General features: G+C 39.4%; 1 protein-coding gene across 4 annotated transcripts in view; it reads right to left on the reverse strand.

Moving 5' to 3' along the window:
* Positions 1–24059, reverse strand: part of TBL1X (transducin beta like 1 X-linked) — a 197314-nt gene that overhangs the window by 17801 nt on the left and 155454 nt on the right. For all 4 annotated transcript variants that reach the window (XM_071564429.1, XM_071564605.1, XM_071564692.1 and 1 more), the window contains 4 exons: positions 18546–18691; positions 15450–15699; positions 9479–9611; positions 1857–1998 (listed from right to left, as the gene is read on the reverse strand). In XM_071564429.1, coding sequence (XP_071420530.1) covers positions 1857–1998; positions 9479–9611; positions 15450–15699; positions 18546–18691 — 671 coding nt within the window. The remainder of the gene's footprint in view (positions 1–1856; positions 1999–9478; positions 9612–15449; positions 15700–18545; positions 18692–24059) is intronic.

The raw sequence follows: 24059 nt of genomic DNA on the forward strand, positions 1-24059 counted from the left end.
ACATCTACAGGAGATGAATCCAACCTTTGGTACCAAAGCATATGATCTAAATATGATCTCTAGAAATAACCTTTCTCACTATACCATAAATCACATAAAGCAGAGAAGAACTGATTCAATATCACCAGTGTGAAAATTTCACAGGGAAATATGATTAATATTGTGGTTCTAAATAAACAATAAAGGCAGATGTAATTTCTAACGTCATGAATAGAAAATTAGGAAAAAGCACAAAATAATCCTTTAAAACATATGCCCACTCCAACCCTCCAAAAACAGTGAGTCAGAGCAATTGTAGATTTAACACAAATGTATAATGATGATGGGGGAAAATATAAAAACCTAGGCCAACCCAGCCTCACTGTGACAGACACTTATCTGGACCACTGACGAGAACAAAGGTGGTAAGGGCAAAAAGAAAAAGGAAAGGAAAGCTCAGGGATTAGATGCACAGTTTATGCAAATTTGTCAGTGGCAATTCACATTCTCTGGAAAACTCAGAGTAAATTGGAAGCATTAATGTGTTTGAATTAGGAACATTTCCTTGCCTTAGGTACGAGCACAATGCAAGTAAAATACTGTGATCAATGAAGTTTGAAAAGGTAAGGAACTACTACAGGAAATAGTAGACAATGCTCTATATGTTTTGGATAACTTCTCATAAGTGTTCTGCACCCACTGCATGTTTTCCTCTTTCCATTACTCTTTTCCTACTCCTCTATTCAGTTTTTTCCAACTATTTTTCTGCACTGTGATATTCACAGGAAACAAGTGATGAACATTCTTGAGTTTTATTTGCTTTGCTAACCTACCTCTACTTTCTGTGCTATTCACCAAGTTCTTTCAATGTGCAAATATAAAATATATAGGGGAAAACCACCTTGTGCAGTGGCCTATTTCACTTTCGTGAAGCACTCGGTTTGCCTGAAGGACAATAATATTGCAGTAAAGATTAATCAAATCTTGGTTTCTGGCCAGCAACAGAGACTGTACACAACTGCTGAGAATCCTTTCTGGTACTTAATTTTTAATCTGTTTTCCTATGAAAACAAGGCTAATGTGATCATTCTGTCTGTACTAATATCAGCAAAACAGACAGAATGTAAATGATCTCAAAATTAATTTAGGTTCCTGCAAGGTCTTGTAAGTTCTTCTTACAATGCTTGGTGGCAGATAGGAGACATAAAGCAGCCTTAAAGCTGGCCAAGGACATTGCCCAGACACTGGGGATTCTTAAAAATACCTGTCCCCTCTGCTCACTTCAGTCTTCTCTGCGCAGAAACATATCTAAGACAGAAAGTTTTGCAGGATGAAAGTTAAAAAAGGGATCAAGCAAGACAGTTTTACCCAGAAGGTGGGTAAGTAAAGATGGAATGACTACACATGCTCCTACCAAGACAAAGAATGTAATGTGAAGATGTTTTGCTGTGCATAGCATAATTCAAATTAGAGAGGGTCTTGAGAGTCCAGCCTCAGAAAGAGCTTCACTGGTGTTTTTATCTCCTTACATGCTAAAATAAAGTCACTATGAATGCTTTATTATTGAGGCCTCATTATTAGACAGATTGCTTGTTTAATCTTTGTTCTTAAAGTTAACTAAGCTTATTTTTACCCATGCTCTTAAAATAGAGACATAAATATATCATTGTTAGGCTTGAAGATGGCAACAGTCCTGGAAAATTACAGCATGTAGGGGAAAGTTCAGACTATTACAAGTATTTGAAACCAGAGGTCAGTAGGTTAGGACAGAGCTTCTGGTCATCTTGGATATAAAAGATATGGAGCAGCAGCTGTGATTGCCTCTGAATTAAATTTAGACAGTTAAAAACCATGCACAGTCTTAGAAGTTAGCTTACATTCCAGTCCAATGAAGTCACATCCTTATTGCTGGGGACATCGTGTCCTCCTTCTCTTATGCAGTGCCTCAAAACTAGTTGAGTGGAACCGCTGTTGCTGTTTTCATTGAGATTCCATATTCTGGCCGTTGAGTCTCCGGAGCTACAAAAGCAATTGTGCAGAGTTGAAAACTCCTCTTCACCTCGACCCAGCAAACTGTAAATCCTCTATTTCTGTTTTCATTGAGAGAACATTACAGCCTTGTAAGAGACCAGAGGAATGGCTGACCAGCTCAAAACAAGCAGGAACTGGTGAGGGAGCAGGGTGAGCTCAGGGCACACTGCTGGTCCCTCTGGAATGGGAGCGGCGAATTGTGTGTCTTAAACAAGTTACAGTTTGCAAAGTGCCTTCCTTTGTCTGGATGTTTTAAAGATTGCTAAGTTAAAGTTTGCCCAGTGCCTTGTTTGATCAGAATGTTCTAAATTTTGCAAGTAAAAGTCACTGAACCTCCTGAGAATTTTGTTTGCACCACTCAGAGCAAATCCAACTACCTTCCCTAAACCTGCCAAGCAGACCGGGGCATTAAAAGCCTTTAAGAAGTGATTTTTTCTTTTCAACACTTTATATACTCCATATATGTTTTAAAATATGCTAACATATTTAAATTGTACCTATCATCTGAATCCACATAATAATTTGGTTTATTTAGAGAAGTTTTACCTAAAATAAACACACTTGCTCTCTACAATTTGCACTTTATACCTGAAGTTGGTATCACCATAACTGAGACAGTCTGGAGCAACTCACAAATGTAACACTGAGGAGACACAACAGAGGCACAGAGGCTGTGCCACGTGCCTCCCATGAAAAGTGTGCCCATTAGTCCCTGGTGTCCCTGGGGTTGCTGCAGGCTCTGAGCACAGCGTGACAGGACCTGCAGGATCAGCACCTGCAGAGCTGTGGAGTGTCACCTTGGCAGCAGTCTCAGGAAAGTGGAACTCCAGCAGCGTGACAAAGGTGCTACAGTGCCAGCTCCCTGGTCCTCCCTGGGTCCTCTGATAGTTACTGCAGGAGCAGGAGGTGCACTTAAGGCTGCCTTTAATTTGGTCCTGGCCCATTCGTAAGGTACTTCTGTTCAGGACAGACCAGAACATAGCCTGTGACAGAAGACATGTTGTAAAACAGCCTTTCAGCATTAAATCAAGCTGCAAAACCTAAAGATTAGGAAAGTAGAAAGGCAATTTAAATTATTTTCTAAAATGGATTTAAATTTAATTTTCTAAATTCGTGCCTACAGTGCCTTTTGCTGGCTGTAGCTTCGCTGCTTAGCTCATGTCTGAAAAGTGGCAAAATAACTGCTGACATAATAGAACAAGACAGAGACAACATCAGGATTTTGATCTATTTTATAGGCTGATTATTTTCTACAGAGGAGTTTTTAATGCAGGCTGAAACCCTGATTTTGCTTAGAAAATGTTTTGAGGAGGAAGAGTTTATAATTATCTGCTTGTAAATAATATATTTATTTTGACTGCTAAATTTTTCTTCTAATGAGATGCTCCTCTGAGGTCAGAAATTCATTTGCAATGGAGTGGAAATACTACGCTTTCTATTTTATTGGGATTTTTCCCTCCCTCCTCCTGTTTTTAAAAACAATCAATACCACCAACAACCAAAACAACCAAGTACCCTGGATTGCTTGTTATGTCCAGAAGGCAATTTTTATTTACATGTAATTAGAAACCTGCAGTAGAATTAGAATCTCTCTTGTACTTTCAAGAATTCATACGGTCTGGATGAAATTCAATTGCTGTTATACATAATGTGTTAGTTTTTCCTTTTTTTAAAGCAATGACTAAAACTTTCTTATACACTAACAAGGAGGAAAAGTCTTTCTTTGAAGACTAAAAATCTGAGATTTATTTTTGCTCTGCTAATCCATCACAAGAGCGTATTAAATTTTCTTTTGGCCTACTAGTAAAACATTTTAATTATTCAAACTAAAAATCCCAGGCAAATTTTAAACACTTGATATGTTTTCAAGTGCAAATACAGACCATGCAATTGTCGAACTTCATTGATTTCTGTGTATTATTTGACCAATAATTTTGCCAAATTTTACACAAACAACAGTTCAACTGTAAGAGCAAAACCCTGTATCAGTGGCTCTGAGCTCTGCTGGGTCATGGCATCTGGGGAATGCGCCCCCACCTCCCCTGAGCCTTTTGTGCCAAGCTGAGATGTGATGGCTGGCCAGGGTTTTGCCCAGCTACTGCTGTACAGTCATTCTTTAATTTCTGGCACGTTATCTTTCACATTAGTGATTAAGAAATAATTCAAATCAGGGCAATTTTTGCCACCACACAGAGTGGTGACTGTAATATAAATCCTTACTTCTTCAGAGGTCTGGGAAACTAACAATTTTGCTCATGTTGGCTAGAAAATTAACAAAGTTCATCATGAGGCTGAGAAGTTAAGGAACATATTTAATTGTGATAATTAATAATAGTGAGAACATAAATCTTTCAAGGCCTGTTTCATTGGTTAACATGCTAAATAGGAAATTCCTTCAGTCCTCCACTATATAAGACTCTGGGACAGTCCTGCCCTCATTGTAATAATCCAGTTTATTGCTGGACCCTGTGAATAAAGTACTCAGTCACTTGGCTATCAAACACAATATCTTATTTGCTAGTTCTAAAAGGGTTATATTTTGTTTTTCAACAGTTTTATTTAGTCAGTTTTCTGGCAAGGCCTGGGCAATCTTATTTTCCAGTATTTTAATTTTGTTTTTCCATTTTCTTCTTCCTAAGGCTACATAAGCTATTATGTGTCCCTGCAGAGAGGCTTTATAAGCCTACCAGTGTGTGGCAGGGGTATTTGTGTGTCTTTCCTTTTATTGCTGGGGATAAAAAAAAAGAGTATTCTCTGCTCTGGAAAGTATTCTGATTTCTGCTGAATGATTCAATGAACCCTGCCTTATTAGGGGAGCATAGTTCAAGCACAATTGAGAAAGGTATTTAATCTCCTTAGCTCACAGAAGCACTTCTATCTGCATGATAAAGCAGCTCTTTCCAACATGCAAGTCATGCACACTTGAGTAGTAGGTATACATGGTAGAATACTGCCAAATTTTAGGAAGGCTAGTTCAGAAAGAGTTTTATTTCATGCTCTCCTGCCTGAGTATGTTCAAGAATTAAGGAGGACAAATGTCTGTGGAGTTTTGTTTGTGACACGTAAAATCACTATTCTATAACTGTGATTTTTAAACGCAGAGATTTTTAAACGCAGATTGGACGTGGCACTGAGTGCCATGATCTAGTAAATGGACTAGAGTTGGACCAAGGGTTGGACTCGATGATCTTGGAGGTCTTTTCCAACCCAATCGATTCTATGATTCTATGAACTGGGAGCCCAGAGGTGGAAAGTGCTGCAGTTGGGTAAAGAATTTTGCAAGATGGCTGTTGAACCTTGGTATTTTTAATCTTCAGCTGCAAGTCTTATAATCACTGTTATTTTGAGATGCAATATTGCTCATGTGTATTGACTCGTGTATTTTCTTATTTTATTTTAAAAGAGATTATTAAAAGCATAAAGGGAAGAAAACTCATAATTTTTAAGAGACCTAACTTTTCCTTAATAAAGCAGGTCTCTTAAATTAAGTTTTCCTATGCAATCAGTAGAGGGAATTGACTCACAGGTATCCTCAGGGAGATCTCTGTCCCGCTGATTCTACAACATTGCTCCCTGCAACAGGTTATTCCCTCAACAGGTCATTTGAGTATATCCCCCATCAACAGCAGACCTCTTTGCATTAATGGATTTCATGCACTGAGGAAAATGGTTCCAAACAGTCACCTGCTAATAAGCACTTACAATTAGCAAGATTAATATCTGGCACTAACATGGCAGGGGTGATATGTGAAATGAACACGCTCAACCTGCTAATTCAAAAGGATTATTCAGAAAGGTGATTTACAGTGGATCCTCAACCACTGATATGAGGAGTACAGTAACCTCAAGTACAATATAAAACCCAGAGACCATGACAGCAGATGGCCTGGAAACATCTCTCCTTGCTTCTGAGGGACATGGCCATAACTAAAAGATATTGGACAACAGCTTTTATGCTAATTATTTTGCTGACTGGGGAGAACAAAGGTACACAGAGTGATTTGCAAGGGACAAAGTTCCTCTGTGTGAGCAAGGCTGGCATACATCAGCAAAGATAAGCAAAGAAACCTACTGTTAGGTTTTGGTAACGCTGCCAGGTCCCTGTGCTTCCCAGCTATGTGAATTACTCGGGTATGGCTGGATGTCACAGAACAGAACATGCTCTTGGAAGCAGCAGTGGAATATGATGACAGAAACATCCTGAATTCAACGGGAAAAGCTTTTGGAGTTCAAGGCTCTAGCAGCCCTGACATTCACAGTCCATCCACTTCCACACTGGGAAATTCAAGCATGTTCAGAACACTCTGTGTCACTGGACCATGATGACCTGTGCAAGCAAACTGACAGGTTATTCCCTGGCCAGGTTTTGGCCTATTTTAATTAGCACTCTTGCCTGGGGCCCCGATGTTCTCCCTGAATAACTCCTGGGCATGGCTTGGTGGTTACAATGTCCAGAGATGATTCCCAATGTGCAGTTTGTTTGGCAGTCAGGGTAGTTTGCTAGCACAGACACCAGCCGTTCTGTGCCAGCTGGCCTCAGTGCCTAGGAATATTCCCAGGCATGGTTAGTTTACTAATGTGGATGCAGCTGTAATGGGTTTCTACACCATCCAGGGAACATAACCATCTGCAACAATTTAAATGTGTCATAAAATTAAAACTTATATATTGAAAAGTAACTAGTGGAAGAAATCAGTCTTTGGACTTACAGTTGGCAATGGCCAAATCTTGAGATTTAACCAAGCACCTGGTTTCTTTTCTTTTTTTTTTTAACCCATCCAAAACACTCTATGCAGTTCTGTGTTTTGGAATATTGATTTCCTTCATCAGGGGAGTTAATCATCTTACATGGCTGTATGCACGCACTTCACTGTATTATTATAATGCTTCTGTTCATACCATCTAAGCGTTCTTCTCATAGGCATCTGGTGGCAGTCATGTTTTTGATAGCCTTTACTGGTATTTCTAGCCTCCCCTTCCTCAGCTTTAAGGGTTATGGGTGTGGTGGAAGAGGAAGAACAGCTGCAGAATATACTTTTCTAGGTATTTGATCAGAGAAATTCCTGTCTCTATGTTATATTTTGAAATAGTTCTTTGCAAAACCCAGAGAGTGTATATTCCTGTGCTAGTCTTCACAGGCTAAAAAATCAGCAATTGAGTGGATGCAACATTAAGTATCACAATTCCTTTCTCTCAGTGGGATGCTCACAAAATCTGTAAACCAACATTCTGGTTTTGGGTAATTCATGTTACATTCCTCTTAAACAGCTTGCTTCAGATTAGGTTCTGAACCTGCATTATTCTTTTAGTTCCTTCAGCTTGCTGTCTAAACTGCTGCTAATTGTCAGAAGAACTTACTGCTTGTATAACAAGGCTTGAAAAAATACTTTGCCATGAATTGAGATTTGATCAGGCACTTTATAAACAAAATAAACGTGTTATTATTTCCTCTATTTAATAGTTAGGGTTTGAAATTTATTTTTTAAGACAACAGATGGGTACAACCAAGCAGATGGGAAACCAGAAGAAAACGATGGGCTGGGCAGCACAATATGGCTGTTACAGAAATTAACAATTTGACGTTCATGCATCAGACTAACTGCAGTCTTCATTTTTGAATCATTACTTAGTAAAGGGCAAACAGAACTGCAGTTTACTGCAGATCTTGAGGAATTTCTCCTCCTTGTTCAACTGGTGCTGCAATGGAGAGTTTACCTGTAGATAATAACTCGCACTGTTTTTATACCAGACATCTCAAAGGCTTCTTTGTGCAGTGGCACATCACTCACTCAGCTCTCTTCAGTTTCATTCTCTTCTGTGCATTCCGTTTCAGTCACGTAAGCTTTGCCAGGCACTGGCAGCTGTGTTACCTGAAGGCTAAGCTGCATCCCTACGTCGTTCCTTATGAGCAGACTAAAATCTGATCAATATGCGTGTGGATCTAAATTACCTGCATTGTCATTGCATTGCTATTAGTCTCCATGAGACACAGCACTTGACTGTACTTCACTACCATGAGTATATTTATATGCTTCCACAGTCAGTAGCAAAGCTTATTAAGAAAGACCAATTACAATGAAGGGTAAAGCTCAGTTGAAGGGGTAGTGAGAGGGTATACTCCTCTATCTCAGCTATCTGACTAATGGTTCTGATTATCATCCTCCACGTTTACCTGAAGCTGTGTAAGATACCACTGTCCCAGGGATCCACCCTCCCAGTGCTTAGCACCCTGAGGCAAAGCTAAACACAGACTGGTTCCTCAGACACTTGCCTACATACTCTGGTTTATTAAATGCTCCACCATTTAAACTATGAACACAAGGACTGTGAACCACAGACCCTCAAGAAGCAGTCCAGAACAGCAAGCACCAGCTTGCTTAAAATTATTCAATGAAGATAGTTAGTGCTACAAATGCTAAAAGTACTATCATGTCAGAAACAAAGGATTCCAGAACAAAACATATTCAGCAGGATTCTGGTTTCTGAAAATCCAGTTTGTTGTCTTAAATTATTTTTTGGAAACTTCTGTCTTTACTCTCTTAGAGATCTCTGCTGTTTATCCAACCTGGAATTTACTTGACTTTTCTTTACATTTACACTCTAAGTCCTTACTGTCATGTATTAAGTGAACAAAGATTAGAAGACTATTCTGATGATTTAGCAAAAAGTTAGAAATAAAATAGGGACTCTTTCTAGTGAGACATGTATTTTAATACTGCTGAGTAACTTCGAGTGATTTACCTCCTCTAACTTAGACCAGCTTTCCTCCATATTCCCAGCTAGACTTCTTAAATTTAGCCTTCATGTTAAGGTTTAACTTTAAGCATGAACAAACACAGATTCCAAGAGTGCCTGCATATAACTCTTGGGGTATGTTTACAATAGCCCTTTTGTATGGATCAAAAATACTTTTTGTAAGTCAGTCTCCTGATTGTCCCACTTACCATGCTGTGGTAGTCATTGCTGAGGAGCCCTACATAAGATAAACTGGACTCCTTCCAAGGACACTACACCAAAACATTTCCTCAAACCACTCCTTAATGTTCAGCTCATTGGACAAATTTAGGTCCAATCTGAAGCCCCCCATCTCCATACTTTTAAAAAGAAAACATGGATGCCAATGACTTTCTGAGACCCCAATGTGAAACACTAAATAAAAGCAGTAGATCACATGAACTTCAAATATTGTGACAATTATCCGTAGTGATTTAAAAAATATTTTTAAGAATTTGCATGTATTCAGGGCCACAGAGTGCATATCTTAAGTGTACAAATGCTTCATATTGTGTGTCACCTTATTTATTTATTATTTATCTGTTATATAGGTACAGTACTGCTGAAAAAACCACCTGCTGCAGGCTGAAAAAACAGCTCAGAGAACACTCTTTCATGCCCTGAATATACTTGCAAGTTCCTGCATTTCTAAATATACTCTAATTGCATCAGCTGTTTTCAGTCACGGTCTTACCCAGATGCTAACAGGTCACTGACAGGGTTCCAGGCACAGATGAACACCTCTGACTCATGGCCCCGAAGGACTGTTGCTTTGTTAGGAGGGATTTCAACATCCCCGTCAATTTCCATTGGCTTTGAATGATTATCTGTAAGGAGATAGATCAGGATAAGCACTTTTCAAGATGCAGTTAGGTCTGCTTCAAAAACATGCCAACTACTCATGGCCTAAAGCTTACAGCAATGTGTGCACTATAAATACTAGTCTGTGTTGTGTCACTGACCATATTACTCTATTCTCTTCCCTGTGACGATCCAAATTTACATTTTCTCAAAATATAGTTTCCCAAAATATTTTGAATCAATGCATGTAGCTTTTCTTCCCCCAAATAGTCAGCATTTATTTCACTATAGTTTGCTTTTTTAAGCTGGCTTCATTAAAATATTTTTAGACAGTGACATACAGCACATACATTTTTTTACACAGTGTCCTGTAAATAATAAGTGTGCTACTCACAAAAAATATACTAAAGTAAACAATCTTGCAGGCGGAGAAAAAGGACTTCACACAAGCCTTTGAGGTTTATGGTGAAAGCCATTTATTACACACTGCACACAGTTTATATAGGGTTAAGGCTACGTTCTATTGGCTAAATTGAATCTCACACCATCAAACTACAAATGCTAATTGGTTATACTTCATATCTCACAAGTCCAGTGTTTTGGTGAAATCATCCTGACCGTTTTCAGTTACATCTCCAGTGTCCTGTGAGAAAGTACTGTGTGAACTCCTGGGGAGTGACCTCCTCCCCACCACTCAGCAGCAGCTGTGGCCTTGTTTATTCTTCATTGGTAGCTGCTTCAGTTCTCACAGGGTCCATATAGATCTGAATTGCTCACCTTTCATTTTTCTGTACCTACAATATACCAAGTAAGGGCCTCATTCCTAGAGCACAGCAGAGAAATGGTGAGTGATCACCTTTTCAAAATACATACAAAGGCACCAAATGAGTCACAGATATTACAGCATATGCACGCTGTATCTCTGCAGTTCTTTATACTGCAGTCTAAGTAACTTTGTTTTTATAACGCTCTTTTATTTCCTTAAGGAAAAAAAAAGGGAATTTAAAATGATGCATTTCTCATAGTAACAATTCATTCCAAGTTGCATCATGAGCCATGTTTTTGCTCCAGACTTTCACTGCTTTATGTATAAATCTTCCTCATTAAGCTCTAGCTACATTTCCTGGCAGCAACACAAGATTATTATCCTCTGCAAACAAGACACCGACCAAGGACAGGTGACACACTGGAACAGCAGACAGCAGATGCTACACACAGAAGTGTGGCCCATTTTGCAGGAAGCACATCCAAGAGCAGGTAGCTGGCAGGCTGGGGCAAGGCAGTCTCCTGTTACCTAATCAATGCCTTGGCCAGCTGATCTGCTGTGACTGATCAAAATGCAAGTTCTCTTTCTGGGTTGTCTTCTAGTTAGTAATTCTTTAATCACATATGGAGATCCATAGGTTTGCAAGTAGAATAATCATGCTCTCTTATTGCCACATGTTTATGGCATTTAAAATCAGCCATCTGTCCTCATACTCCAGCTCTGCTGAGCTACTGCCAATCGACTGGGAAAACAGACTGTGACATTGCACAACCACCATGTAGATTTCTACCCTTACCCAAGCTTTCAAATACCTTGTTCAGCTCTCCCTAAGTTATGCTAAGTCACACACGCAGCACTTCTCATTGTGTATTTGGTTAAGTACCCTAAAACTATGTCTGTGCCACAGATGGAATGGAATCTACATATAATTCAACGAGTTGCACAGCACCGAGTATCAAAACAATTAACAGTAGTTTCACAGCTAATTTCTAATGAAAAATATCTATATTTTTAACTACTCTTATTACCTATGGACTTGTTGCATAAAATTAAATAGTAAAAATGCCTATTTGTAAAATCTACACCTATGCTGAGCCCCTGTGTTAAGCACTGTCCTTGACAATTCCCTTGATATACGTAACACTGTCAAGATATACTAGTACTCAAGATTTAGCCTGACACTCGCAGCTGGGAGCTTTGATGTGATATTCTGAGCAGTCAGGCACTGAAGAACAAAGCACTACTAAAACCCACCAGAAGATACAAGTCCAGAACTCACACTCCTCTATTTCTCAGCACAGCACAGATTCACCAGGTTTAAAGCATATTTTCACGAGAAAACCATCAGCATGACAATGGCTATGCATTCATCTGTGTCCCGTTCACAGTGTGAGCTGGAAGGTGGGGTAAATCAAGAAGATATTTCAAGCACTTTAATTTGAAAAATTAAAATGAGATGCTACTCTTACAACATAGGATCCTACTGTTACCTGCCTGGCTCTAAAGACAGGTCTGCTTTTCACTCTCAATTAAAAGCAAATGACAGCTGGGAAGCAGCATTACTCCAAGGTCCCAGAGTCAAGAGGTGCTATCAGAGCAAAGCCATCTGATACTCAGAAATATTTTTCATTTGTACATGGCCATATGGAGGAAACTAAACACACACTTTGAATGTTACTAACTGCTGTGAAAAAAACCCCACAAATAGTCATGCTGTGAAAAAGCAACTTTGATTAGCTGATACCTGCATTAGTACATGCAAGAATGACTGGCCTCTGGGAGCAATGAAATACCTGCAGGATAACTTAGTATTGCCTTCCAGTAGTGATTTTCACACTACAGCTTTGGTGGTTCAGGAGAAAAGAGATGGAAAGATGAGGAGCCTTTCAGAAATCATTTGCAAATGTTCACATTATATGTGTTTTCTTCCTATTTTCATCAGTAGTCAGAAACATCCATATTTAGAGTGTTATTGTTCAGCATAAAACTTACAATGCCCCATTGAACAAACAGGACAGTTCATGTTTCTGTGATACTGCCTCAGGATCTTCTCAGATTCAGACAAACACTCGCAATATAAAGTGGATATGATTATGGTAACAACAAAAACCTGCAGAAACCCCTGAGCACAAATGGCACGGTCATGACAAATTCCTGACACAGCACAGGCTTTGTAAGCCCTGGTCTCATATGAAAATTTGGCTTTTCTATGGATGCACCTACAACATGTGCATAGGGAATGAGAATAAATAGGTAAGTGAGATGCAGTAACCATCATGAATAGGCTTCTTTTGTTTTGAAGTATCTTCAGAGCTGAAAGCTCTTGGTTAAGAGCTCATTTGCACAAAACTGCCTCTGAGAGTTTCTCTGAAGGAGAATAAAATTAATATATATATTTTTAAGCTATTTCAAGTGTTAACTTTGTCTTTTCTCAGGAAATGTGTTTTTTTTACTTAAATTTTTGAGAGGCGTTTCATTGAGGTTGTTCTTTATGGCTGTAGTTATAAAGGAACAGAGCTTAGTCCTCTTTCCAGAGCTTTATTTTTGTTAAACTCAGGCCAATCCTTGCAAGTATAATGAAACAAATGACATTAAAAATATTTGAGTTGGAAAACAATCCAAAGTTTGGCTCCATTTCTAGATGATGACTTTTATTTTTTCCTGTAATATTTAAAGTGACTTAATACTGAAAACATTACTTGGGAAGCAGTAAGAGAAGGCTGCAATTTTTTAATTTAGTATTTGGATCTGCACCTCAAATGGGTGTTACTTTTTCCTGTCTCCTCTCTTTCTTAAATCTATGTTATTATATTTGTAACACCACATACATACATATAATATATATATATATCTCATATGTACCGTATTATGTTAAATATATTAAAGATTTCTTTAAAAGACTTACAGTGTCACAGAGAACTTCATGCCAGAATAAAAGCAAACTAGGTAACTTCTCCAAAGACACCTCTTTCACCTGCCTTTTTATGACAGGTTGATAAATGGGTGACTTCCAGTTATGACTAAGGACGGTACTTATAATTTTTCAGTTTCACATTATTCAAACCCATCCCAATATATGCCAGTTCTATGGAATCCAACAACAGCAAAAGTGAAGATCTGGAAAATTTCTCACAGCTTTCATATCAGTAGTCTTTTCTACCCAATAGGTTTCCCGGGACTAGTTTTTTCTCCCAAGAAAAGTCATGCAGGACTTTCCTTCCTCAATATTCCAAGGAAAGGTCTGCAACATTTTGTGAAAAAACCTTCTCTTAAAAATAGCTGTCAGAGTTATTATTTTTAATTAAAAAAAGGCAGATCTGAAATCAAGGCTTACAGTGTGGCTATACAACTGAACTGATTCTAAGTATTTTCTTTTATTAATACAATAGTATATCTATTTCTTTGGATCAGAAGGAAGTAAGTCTGAGTGGTTCTCTATTAGGGATGAATTGATAATCAGTTTTCTACCTTAAGAACTTGTCTTTTTCTGGTCTTGAGACAGCAAGACAGTCCCCTAAAATTTTCACATATCAGCTGAAGAAATGTGTCAACAAACAAAATGTCAGCATTTAAAAGTGCTTTCATTTCTGTTTGCACCCCTGCACATACAAAAAAAGTTCAGTTTCAAACCAGAGGGTCCACTGAAAGTAAAACATAAGCAATCTATAATCTAACAACAAATTAATATTTTCAATATTTCCAGAAATTTTTTAAATTTGTTTTCTCAAATTAAAAATGTAATTTAAAGAATTGCATTTTTACTGGGGGAACTATCCCATCTAACTGGAATTCTCTGAAGAAAAACCTGGTTTGAAAGCATTTTTCTCACTGATCCACAGAGGAATCTATTCAGATCAAAGAGAAGATGGAGACTGATAAAGGTATCTACACTGCAGAACAAATAAAATCTGTTACATGACTACAGTCCTGACCTGTTACTTGTCTAAGCCAAAGAGCTGTTGGGACTTCCTACGAAACCTGCCATGCATATTCCTCTTGAATTTCCTAGGAAGGCAACTGAGCAATAAGGTCTCATTTCAGAAGTTAGCCAGTACCCTGACAGGACTTGCACACAGAAACCAGAACCAGTAATCACAAGTGCCTCACAGTGCTAGCACAGCCATCAAGGTCCAGCTACACAAGCAGGCATGTCCATTCCGTATTTGATACATCCGACTTCAGGTGTCTAAGACAAGAGCACAGTCTCCCTTGGTCACACACACACAAAGGTGAATTCAGAGCTCTCGAGAACTGACTGGTCCTACAGACTAAGGAAATCTCAGGAAGGTAGGACCTTCAATTAGATACCTGCAGTGGACTGTACCACTAAGCGCATGCTAATAAATAAAAGGCCGAGGAACAATTTTCCTCTGTGCCTTCAAGACAGATTGAATGCATCCAAGCTGTCTGCTGGGAATGGTCCTTGGCAAACATGACCCCTTACCCTGTACTTGGCAATGCTGTCTAGGGATGGATAGTTGGCATAGTCCAAACTGGGCTAAAGACCATAACAGTAAGGCTATGGATGATCTGATACTTGGCCACACTGTACAAGAATGGAAGCTGGTATAGGCCACACTGGGCCACGGACCATGTCAAGGCATGGATGCATACAGGATACTGACTGCACAAGGCTTACGCTCTCTGGCCATACTACATTTACACAGATAAGGCTTGTACGTCCCAGCCTCTCATCCCATCTCTCTCCTAGTCTGGCCAAAATGACAAGCTTTGGCTACAGCTTGTCCCAACTTTTATCAAATATTTAAAAGCACCTATAAAGCTGATAATATCAATGAAGTCTGTGTAGTCTGCTCCAAGGAGAGAGGACACAGCTCCACTTCTTGATCCTGTCTTCAACTTGCAATTCTGAAGATATCTGAAGTTTTTGGATGCTGAGAGGAGACCAGTAAACACAGCACTGTGATGTGAAATGCCACTTACTTGGCAGCCTTTCTAGAAATACCCTGTCCTCCTGAAACGACTGTCCTATTACCTTGCAGAAAGCACATCTTGCACCCCACCTTGCAACTAAGTACAAGAATATAATTGAAACACAAACTGCCCAGAAGTGGCAAGCAGCTGCGTATTGTCTTACTTATTGCATGTGCCCCATTCTCCTCTCCATTCACAGTGGCTTCTCCGTTCTTTGGTGTGTTCTGCTGGGAAACAGCAGTCGTCGTTGCTCCCGCTGTCGCTGCCGTTGCTGCTGCTGCTGCCGCTGCACTGGCTTGTTGCTGAGCTAGTTTCTCTCTGAACGCTTGCTGTCGGGTCTGAACAACATCAGGCATCACCGCGTCTATCAGAGACAGTGATTCTATCGGCCTGCCATCAAACACTGTACCATCCTGCAGGGAAAATGAGCAGAAATGAAACTCCAATTTTGGGATCTTCACCACTGAGGCTGGCAAAGACACAATGATAAACAAAACTGAGTTGTGTGAAGGTACTGCACCTTGACTTAACCAATAGTGCCACATGACCATGGACCGTCTCTACCTCAGATTCATTACAGCTGTACTCATGGTCCATTCAGAAATCTGCTCAGAGAAAAAGTAATTTGTTGGAATTTTATAGAAAATGCAACCATATAAATGCTTTACAGATGCAAAAGAAATTACACAGTGGGAAAAAATATGTCTGATGGATGACAGAAGGTTTTGCTTTGTTTTCTATTTGGAAAAAAGGAGTCATGGCTAAAGCCATGACAAAGGCAAACAGACTTTGGTTAAACTGTTTGTCTTCTTGCACTTGCAGGTGCATAGGAAAGGAATGGAAGCAGCTGATCAAAAATGAACCTCAGCCAAAACATGTTGTATGCACAAATTCAGTGGTTTCTTACACAGTGTTCATCAGCCCAGCACCACCAGTTGTAGCTGACTGCACAGGACAGCCTTGCCATTATTTTTCCTTTATTCTACTACTTTTATTCATAATAGTTATGACTTTCATTGTGATTTCTTTAAATTAGGCTTCAGAATTAACAACCAATTGAATAAAGTTTTAAGGTCTGTTTTTTAAGACTTAATACAGTCTCAGGTCAATATCTAACTGCAATATCTACTTAGATTTTGCTTTGCTATAAATATAGAAAAAAGATTTTAGTAGTTTTTATAAAGTGCCATTTTACCAATCTTCTGCAAACTCCCTTTTTTGAAATAATAATGGCTCAGCAGTGAAAGATTTGTGCTTGAGGAATAACAGATAAGATTAGGATGTGGCTAGATGACATAACTGGCAAACAATATATTTTTCAATAGATAACAACAATTATTAAAGAAAAATAGTTGTTTGCCTGACTGGTATGATTCTGCTGGACTAGTCATTGAATTACCCCTTATAATTACAACATTAAAATAATACGTATTTGTTTCCTCATGGTGAAGAAAAAGGAGGCAAGAGTCAGTAGAGAAGAAAAACATCTCTCTTTCTCCTCAGTATTTTTTTACATAAATGTCTCTGCTGACATTTATCTGAATCTTGACTCAAATCCTTGCTACACAATAAACAAAAGGTTTGCCATCTTACACTGCCAGCTGTAAAACTGCTCAGGAGACTATCTGTATGACTGCCCTTTAGCAGATTACAAACAATAATTTTATACAACTGGTTTACAGATTCACTGATTACTTGCCACTCTTAAGGAACACACATAGAAAGAAAAGCAACACAGAGAGGTATATACATAGTCCTTAGTGGTGTTCAAATGTAGCAAGAATGGTCTTTGCTTTGCTGTAACACACTTAACAGTATGCATTTGAACAGAATCACAGAGCGGTTTGGATTGGAAGGGAGCTTAAAGATCACCTGGTTCCAACTCCCTGCCAATGGGCAAGGACATCTTCCACTAGATCAGGTTGCTCAGCACCCTATTCAACCTGAATCAAACCATAATGAGAGCAACATAAAACTAAATGGTGACAACAGGTGTATTTTTAGATTATTCTCTCAATTTAGGTCAATTTTGAAGTTGGATGTATGGGGAGGAGACCCCTACAGGTGTCATACAACCTGATATGATAATAGATGCTGTTCATAGCTAAAAGTTTCTAACTGTGTCGCTTCAATTTCAGGCAAAAATGTTAAGCAGCAAATTGGGACAGCTTCCTAACACTGGTTTGCTGTTAGAACTGCATCAAACTGCAGCTTGGTGTGAATGTCAAATGTCAGTTACAAAAAAACACATACACAAATCTTACATGCAATTATTGAGTCATAAAAAGAAAACCACACAGAATGTTTGGATAAAAACAGAAGAGCTTTCAAACTACACAACCTTTTCTCTATTCTATATTCTTTTATTCTCACCTGTGCTGTTCACATGCTACATTCAGTTATAGAGGAAAAAGCAATAATCTTTTTGTATTAATATTTATTACAGATGACTGTCAATCACAAATATCTATGGTAAGTATCTTGTAATGCAGTACTTGCTTATCTGTCACACTTCAATCCCCTCAAAGCATCATGTCTTTAAGGTTGGCAGAGCAAAAACTCTGGCTTTTCCCACATCCCTTCTTTGTCTCCCCCCAGGCAGTTCAGGGAGAACAGAGACACTCTGTGGCTGCCCACACAACCTCCACAGACAACCTGCACCTCAAACACAGTCAGAATTTACACACACCTGTTTCACCATGTACAGGATGACTTGTCTTAAAGGATCTGAATCAAAGTCACTAAAAACACTCTCCAGTGACCTCCAGGGATTTTTTGATCAGGCCTCTCACGGCTTGCAAGCAGTGCTGCTTGCTAGGAGGTGTCAGGGAGCAAAGTTTTAACCTACACTGCAGGTTTTTCCTGCCAAATTCTGCTGTGACCTTGAAAACACAAGACCATAAACACAGATGGCTTTTCTTGTTTGCTGCAAAAATCTGTGCACTCTGCATTTGCTGACTGAGGTGGCAAAAACACTGTTAATATCCATTTAAGCAGAACAAAGAAGATCTCAATGCCACAGCTAAAAGTTGAAATACATCTCTATCTCAGAGCTTTTAGGCTTTCTACTGGGGATGGTGCAAAGCACAAGGAATAAATGAAACTAGAAACTAAAATCCAGGAACTAGATCCAGAGAAACTAAGGAGCAGTGGCTCATGTCCCTGGGCTGTTGGGATGTGTTGCTTGGCACAACCCAGTGTGCTGGCCAGTGGTGGCAGCGGTGATGGCACAGGGGAGGGGCAGTGGTGTGGTACTTACTTCATTGATGCTGATCTCAGCCTCCACATACTGGAGCCCCTTCTGGAGGATGGAGATGAGTGCGGCAGGTGGCACTAGTGTTCCGTTGATGTTGGACTGGCTGATGTGGCTCTCGATACCGAAGGTAAAGGCCGAGTGGGAGAAACCTGAGAGCAGGAAAAGGAAGCCATGACATGAAATCTAAATGCATCAGTCAAATACACCTTCACTGTCTAAAAATAATTCTGTCCTGAGATCTGAGAGACGCTGCCGCATAAGCAGAAGGATGTGGTCTGGCTGCACTGAGCCAGCGAGGTCAACCAGAGCCACCCTAACCACCCATCCCCCACCTCCTGGGGAGGTGTACAGAAATGGAAATGCATGCAGAGAAAAATAACAGCACTAACTGAAACATAAAAAAAAGCCCACATAAAAATCAGCAATCGTCACAAGGGCACGTCCAGCTAAAAAAAGTGCCTCAAATCTCCATTTTCCTCACTGAATTTCAGTGCTGGGTGTTTGCTGAAGCTGCACGCTTAAATCCCTAACAGCGTTTAAGTTGTATAAAATCTAGGCATAAATGTAGCTGACACAGGGGAGCCATTCTCTTATACCAGGGATTTCAAATCCTCTGCTCATTTATTGCTGAGTACAATATGATGTGTGGAGCATTGCCATTAAAATGTGAAACTACAGAAAGGCCACTCCTGTAAATCTATTTTCTGTATTTGAACAGTAATGGCAAAAGTAATTAATTGAGATCTGCCAAGCAGCAGACAACAAGCCACTGTGGTGGCCTGTACTTTAGCCAGAAGTCTTTCTCTTCTCCATTTCACTTTTGTCATTGTCTGAGTAAAAATGTGGCAATGCCAGTGATGGCACTGAAAATTAAAGAATTTCAGTGGACAAATTTTAAAGAGCACTGCCTTAAATGCTGCCTGAAGCTGCTCAAAACTGTTGCTCGGTATGGAGGCGAGCGCTGCAGAGCGACTGCATGTAGGGGCAGCTGCAGGAGGGGGAGGGGGAACAGGATGTAGATATAACTGTAGGAACCCATTTATCATCACACTGTCTCCAGAGCATTAATCTAACATTAAAAGCTTTGGGGAAACCACCCATGCACTGTCTCAAACAGGAAGAGCCCTCACGGTCTCCACCAACTAGACAAGAAAAAAAAACAAACCTCCCCAAAAAGAAATCAGCTTTCAAATGAAAATGCTTCCGTTAAATACAGCCGTGCCTCTTCCCCTTGTCAACAGCAGTTTCATCTACAGCTTTGTCCGTTAAGGGATTTCCCCATATCACTGCAATGTCCACTTGTGTGCAGGCTGGGGATGTGATTTTGGGCTCACTTCACAGTAATGCTTTTTTTCTCTCTTTTCAAGATGCTTTTTGCAGCTAGCTCAATTATGAACATAGATAGCTAGCAAAAACAAGGTGAGAAACAGAATGCCTCCCACATTTGAAAGAGAGGTATGTATTGCTCTGTGATTCTCCCCTTCCCTCAACTACACATTTCATTTTGCTGTTGCTTTTCCCTTTTTCTCCCTTCCCAACCCTAACTTCCCTCCCCAGTGCTCTCCCAGTTTTGGGGGATGCTTAGGATACTTTGGACATTTTTTAGGAAGTGGCAAGTCTGCCTATGAACAGAATTATGTAGGATTACAAGGCATGAAAATAAAGCATAGAAAAAAAAACACCTGAAAAACTGCACTATCATTTATCTAATCCCTGGTCCAATTCTTACTCTATATTGCTCTTAATGTCCTGGTCTAGTTTATGAGCTCCTGGACCCACTGCTGCACCCAAAACAGACTATAAGATCTGCAGGGTAGTGTTTGCCCTTGTTAGTTTTGTAGGATGTCTAGGCACATTACTGGGAACCACAATGAGGAAGAAAACAAGCATTGAGCATACACAGCCGGCACCTGAGAGACCTACAGCCTGACCACAGAACACTGAAATCTCTATGTGTATCTATAAATACATGGCATGCAACTAACCAGAATGACAAGAATCATATCCCTCTTAATTTATATTTAAGTGTTTTTGAATTAATCAATAGCAGCAACAAAACTTTCCTTAAAAAGAACGGACTTCAAAATGCATGACAGATACATCAGCAAATCTACATAAGGATGGGAAAATTAAGCTGTTGTCCAAGAGCACTGAAGGTGACTGCAAAAAACCCGGCAGCTATTTGTAAGTCGGCAGTTCAGAAAATTGTAACATGGTCTCTCATTAAAATGACAGGTAGATGGCATAAAAATGGCAACCAAGAAACACAGATAGAAAAATGTAGAAAATTGGAAAATCATGACTGTGGATCTATGGTAGACATAAGTTTAATGATGACTTTTGCCCTCTCATTATTGCAATTGGTATCTTACAGTTATTTTAGTTGGCTGCTGGCATGTATCAAGCCCCTTCCTTTCCAGGAGACAGATGATTGTGGCACACAGCTAAACTCTTTGTCCAGTACTGAGTTGCCACATGCCCAAAGAGCAACACATCTTGCCTCACTGCATGTGAGAGAACTTCTCAGTACAAAACCCAGTTGTGTTATTGCAAGAAATCTTATTATCTTAATGTTCCTCTCAATGTTAAGAAACTATCACCAAAGCACCTGTTAGATGAAGAAATACAAAACTCCTGGCTACTCTGCCACTGAAGAGCAACCTCACACACACATTGCCAGCAATTGTGACAAACTTCCTAAGATTTTATCTGACAAGATCCGAATGCTGAAATATCAGTGGAGTAAAACTGTGTAAGTGGGTGCTGCTGGACATGGTGGTCCTCACCACACTTAAAAAAATCCTCCCATACAACTGCAATTAAAAGAAAAACAAACACAACAGAAACATGCCAACCAGTCTTATAAAAGATAACTAATTCCCTCCTGTTTTCTTGTACTAGTGTAGCACATATAAGGCTTATATGAAAGTAGAATGGTTTTAAAAGTAACACACACAGTTAACAAAATCCTCAACGAAGCTGTACCTACATCAGGTTTCTGATAACAATGAAAAATCATCTCAGCTTTACTTTTGTAGTTACCAGATGTCATCAGTTCTCTTCAGGGTTCTGCTTGAAAGTACACTGAATTACACAGCACAGTTGCAGCTCTATAATTCAGTCTTACAAAAAAGCAATTTCTGTTAACAAAGGCAATTTAAAAAAAATGTTACTTGATAACCTGGCCCTCCTTTTATCTTCATGAAACCACAGTGGGGATGCAAAGCTAAGACACAAGCACCACCTCCCCTTCCAGTCTGTCAAGGCAGTTGAGGAGCATGAACAGAGACAGAAGGTGCTCTGCAAGTAGAGATCTGAAGAAAGGATGTGGTGGGGATGACATGAAATTACAGTAGACACAAACTGAAAATGCTGTAGCAGAGCGAAATGAATGAAAGTTGCAAAACTGTGTCCATATGCGTTCTTTCTCATAAATTCTGTCATATTGCTGACTGTAATAACCACTCTATAAAACAGTAATTTCTATTTAAATACCACCAGTAAAAGAAATCTTAACGTAATAAACCCTTCAAGGATACATGCAATGAGACTATGAGCTTTTAAGGTCAAAGATATAATCACAGAGGGATGAAGAGGAGACAGGATGGCCACACACAGGTTTCATAGAGTGAACCAGCCAGCCACTTTTGCTGTGACATGACCAGTGCCCTAAATGGCACCTTTCAGAAGACTTGAGACAATGGCTTCCAGGCTTTTTCTGTCTTAAAATAGACAGGAAAACAGAAACCACCAAACTATGCATATGATCTGTAAATAAATTGCCATATAGGAAAGACAAATCTAAATGAGCACCCTAGATCTTGGGGTGATCTTGGTATGAAGGGAAGTGATCTATCAACTGTAGAATAGTTGGGCCTGAAATGTTTTACAGAGCATAAAAGCAGAGAGGAAATAATGAATGCAGAAAAAATTACTTAAATGACCTCCCGCAATGCAAAAATTGTTATGCAAGTCAAAAACAGACTTGAAAACTGAGTGAAATTCCTCACTGAGAGACTCCCACACTTTTTGTACTGACAGTGGTTAACAGGTCCTGGTTCTGCACTGCATCTATTCCCACATCGAGGTGCCTGTATATACTCTTGGTGGTACATACACAGCCATTTGGGAATTCTTGCCCTAGGCAGTGCCAAAAAATGCATATGTAACACTGTTTTGCAAAATATCACTGATTGGCTTTGCTATAACTGCAAAAATGGAGATGATAAAGATTTTTTTCCCTTTAGTTGCTCCTTTTTCAGTTAAAAATAGATTTCGGTTTAAAACTAGATTTGTTATTGATAATAAAAGGACTAGGTTTTATTTAATGAACATAATGATGCTCTTTGTGTGCTTGTTTGACCTGCAGGCTACATAGTTTTAGTTGTTCATAGTATGCCTGGCTCACAGCAGAAATGCCTATCAAATGTAGGAAAAAGTGTAGGAAAGACAACTGGGCAGCCACACAGCCTGGGGAATGACCTGTCTTCTCCAGGGATGTGTCTCACTTCTTCTGGGAACAAAGCATTCCTCCTTTTAGGCTTGCAACTCAGGTGCTGCTGAGTATTTCCCATGCTAGCTCATCTGGCAGTGCAGTTCCAGCTAACTGACATCCACCAAGTGCTCCTTTCATTTTCCCATCCCAAAGAGCATGTCTTCTTTAAACTGTAATCTTGAATTATAACAGTTACAGCACCTACTGCTATGTTTTTACAGGTGAGGGGAATAACAAGGAAGGGTCTGTGGAAGCTGAACTGTTTCAGCCTTTGCTGGTTACTCAGGAGTTACCTTGGGGATGCCCTGACGAGCAATAGTTAAGTGATCTATTGAAGACTGTGCAAGTTTTCTGTTTATGAACTAACTGGACTTAGTTTTCTCTGATAAACCTGAAAAGTATGCTGTTCAAATCTTTTTTTTCGGAAAAAGAGATGTTTCTGTTATTTGCAAATTACTCAGTTTCATAATTCTCACTACAAGATCCTTCACTGAAACATTTGTAACTGTAGAATGAAACAGAGAATAAAGAATTATGAACATCAAACTGCCTTTTATATAACCTTAGCCAACTTTATGATGAGAAGCCTGTACCTTAACACTGAGTACAAGTCCAATCATGCAAATCTTTGTATAACTCATGCTCAGTGTGGCCTTCTGCCCTGGGAAATAGTGAGATTTCATATGGAGATCTGTGTCATTCCTTCAAGAAATATTTCTTCTTTAACTCAAGCAGTCCAGACTGAGGTTTGCAAATACAGAGACAGTAGATTCAATTTCCAGAAACCACTAAATTAGTGTTGTTATTACCTCAATAGAAAGAGAAGAGGAAAATAAAAAAGGGAAGGCATAAACTATCTGACAATTCCTTCTTTTCCTCTAATAATTTAACCATCTCCAAGTGGAAATAACCCACACTTCTTATTTAATTAATTTCTCTGGCATTGTGTTGTCTTTCTTTTGGGAAATTCCTAATACAAGCTCCTCCAATCCTCACCTCTGAAGCAACACACTGTTCTCTTT

This window comes from Pithys albifrons, chromosome 1, assembly GCF_047495875.1.
Source record: "Pithys albifrons albifrons isolate INPA30051 chromosome 1, PitAlb_v1, whole genome shotgun sequence".
In the NCBI taxonomy this organism is placed as follows: domain Eukaryota; kingdom Metazoa; phylum Chordata; class Aves; order Passeriformes; family Thamnophilidae; genus Pithys; species Pithys albifrons.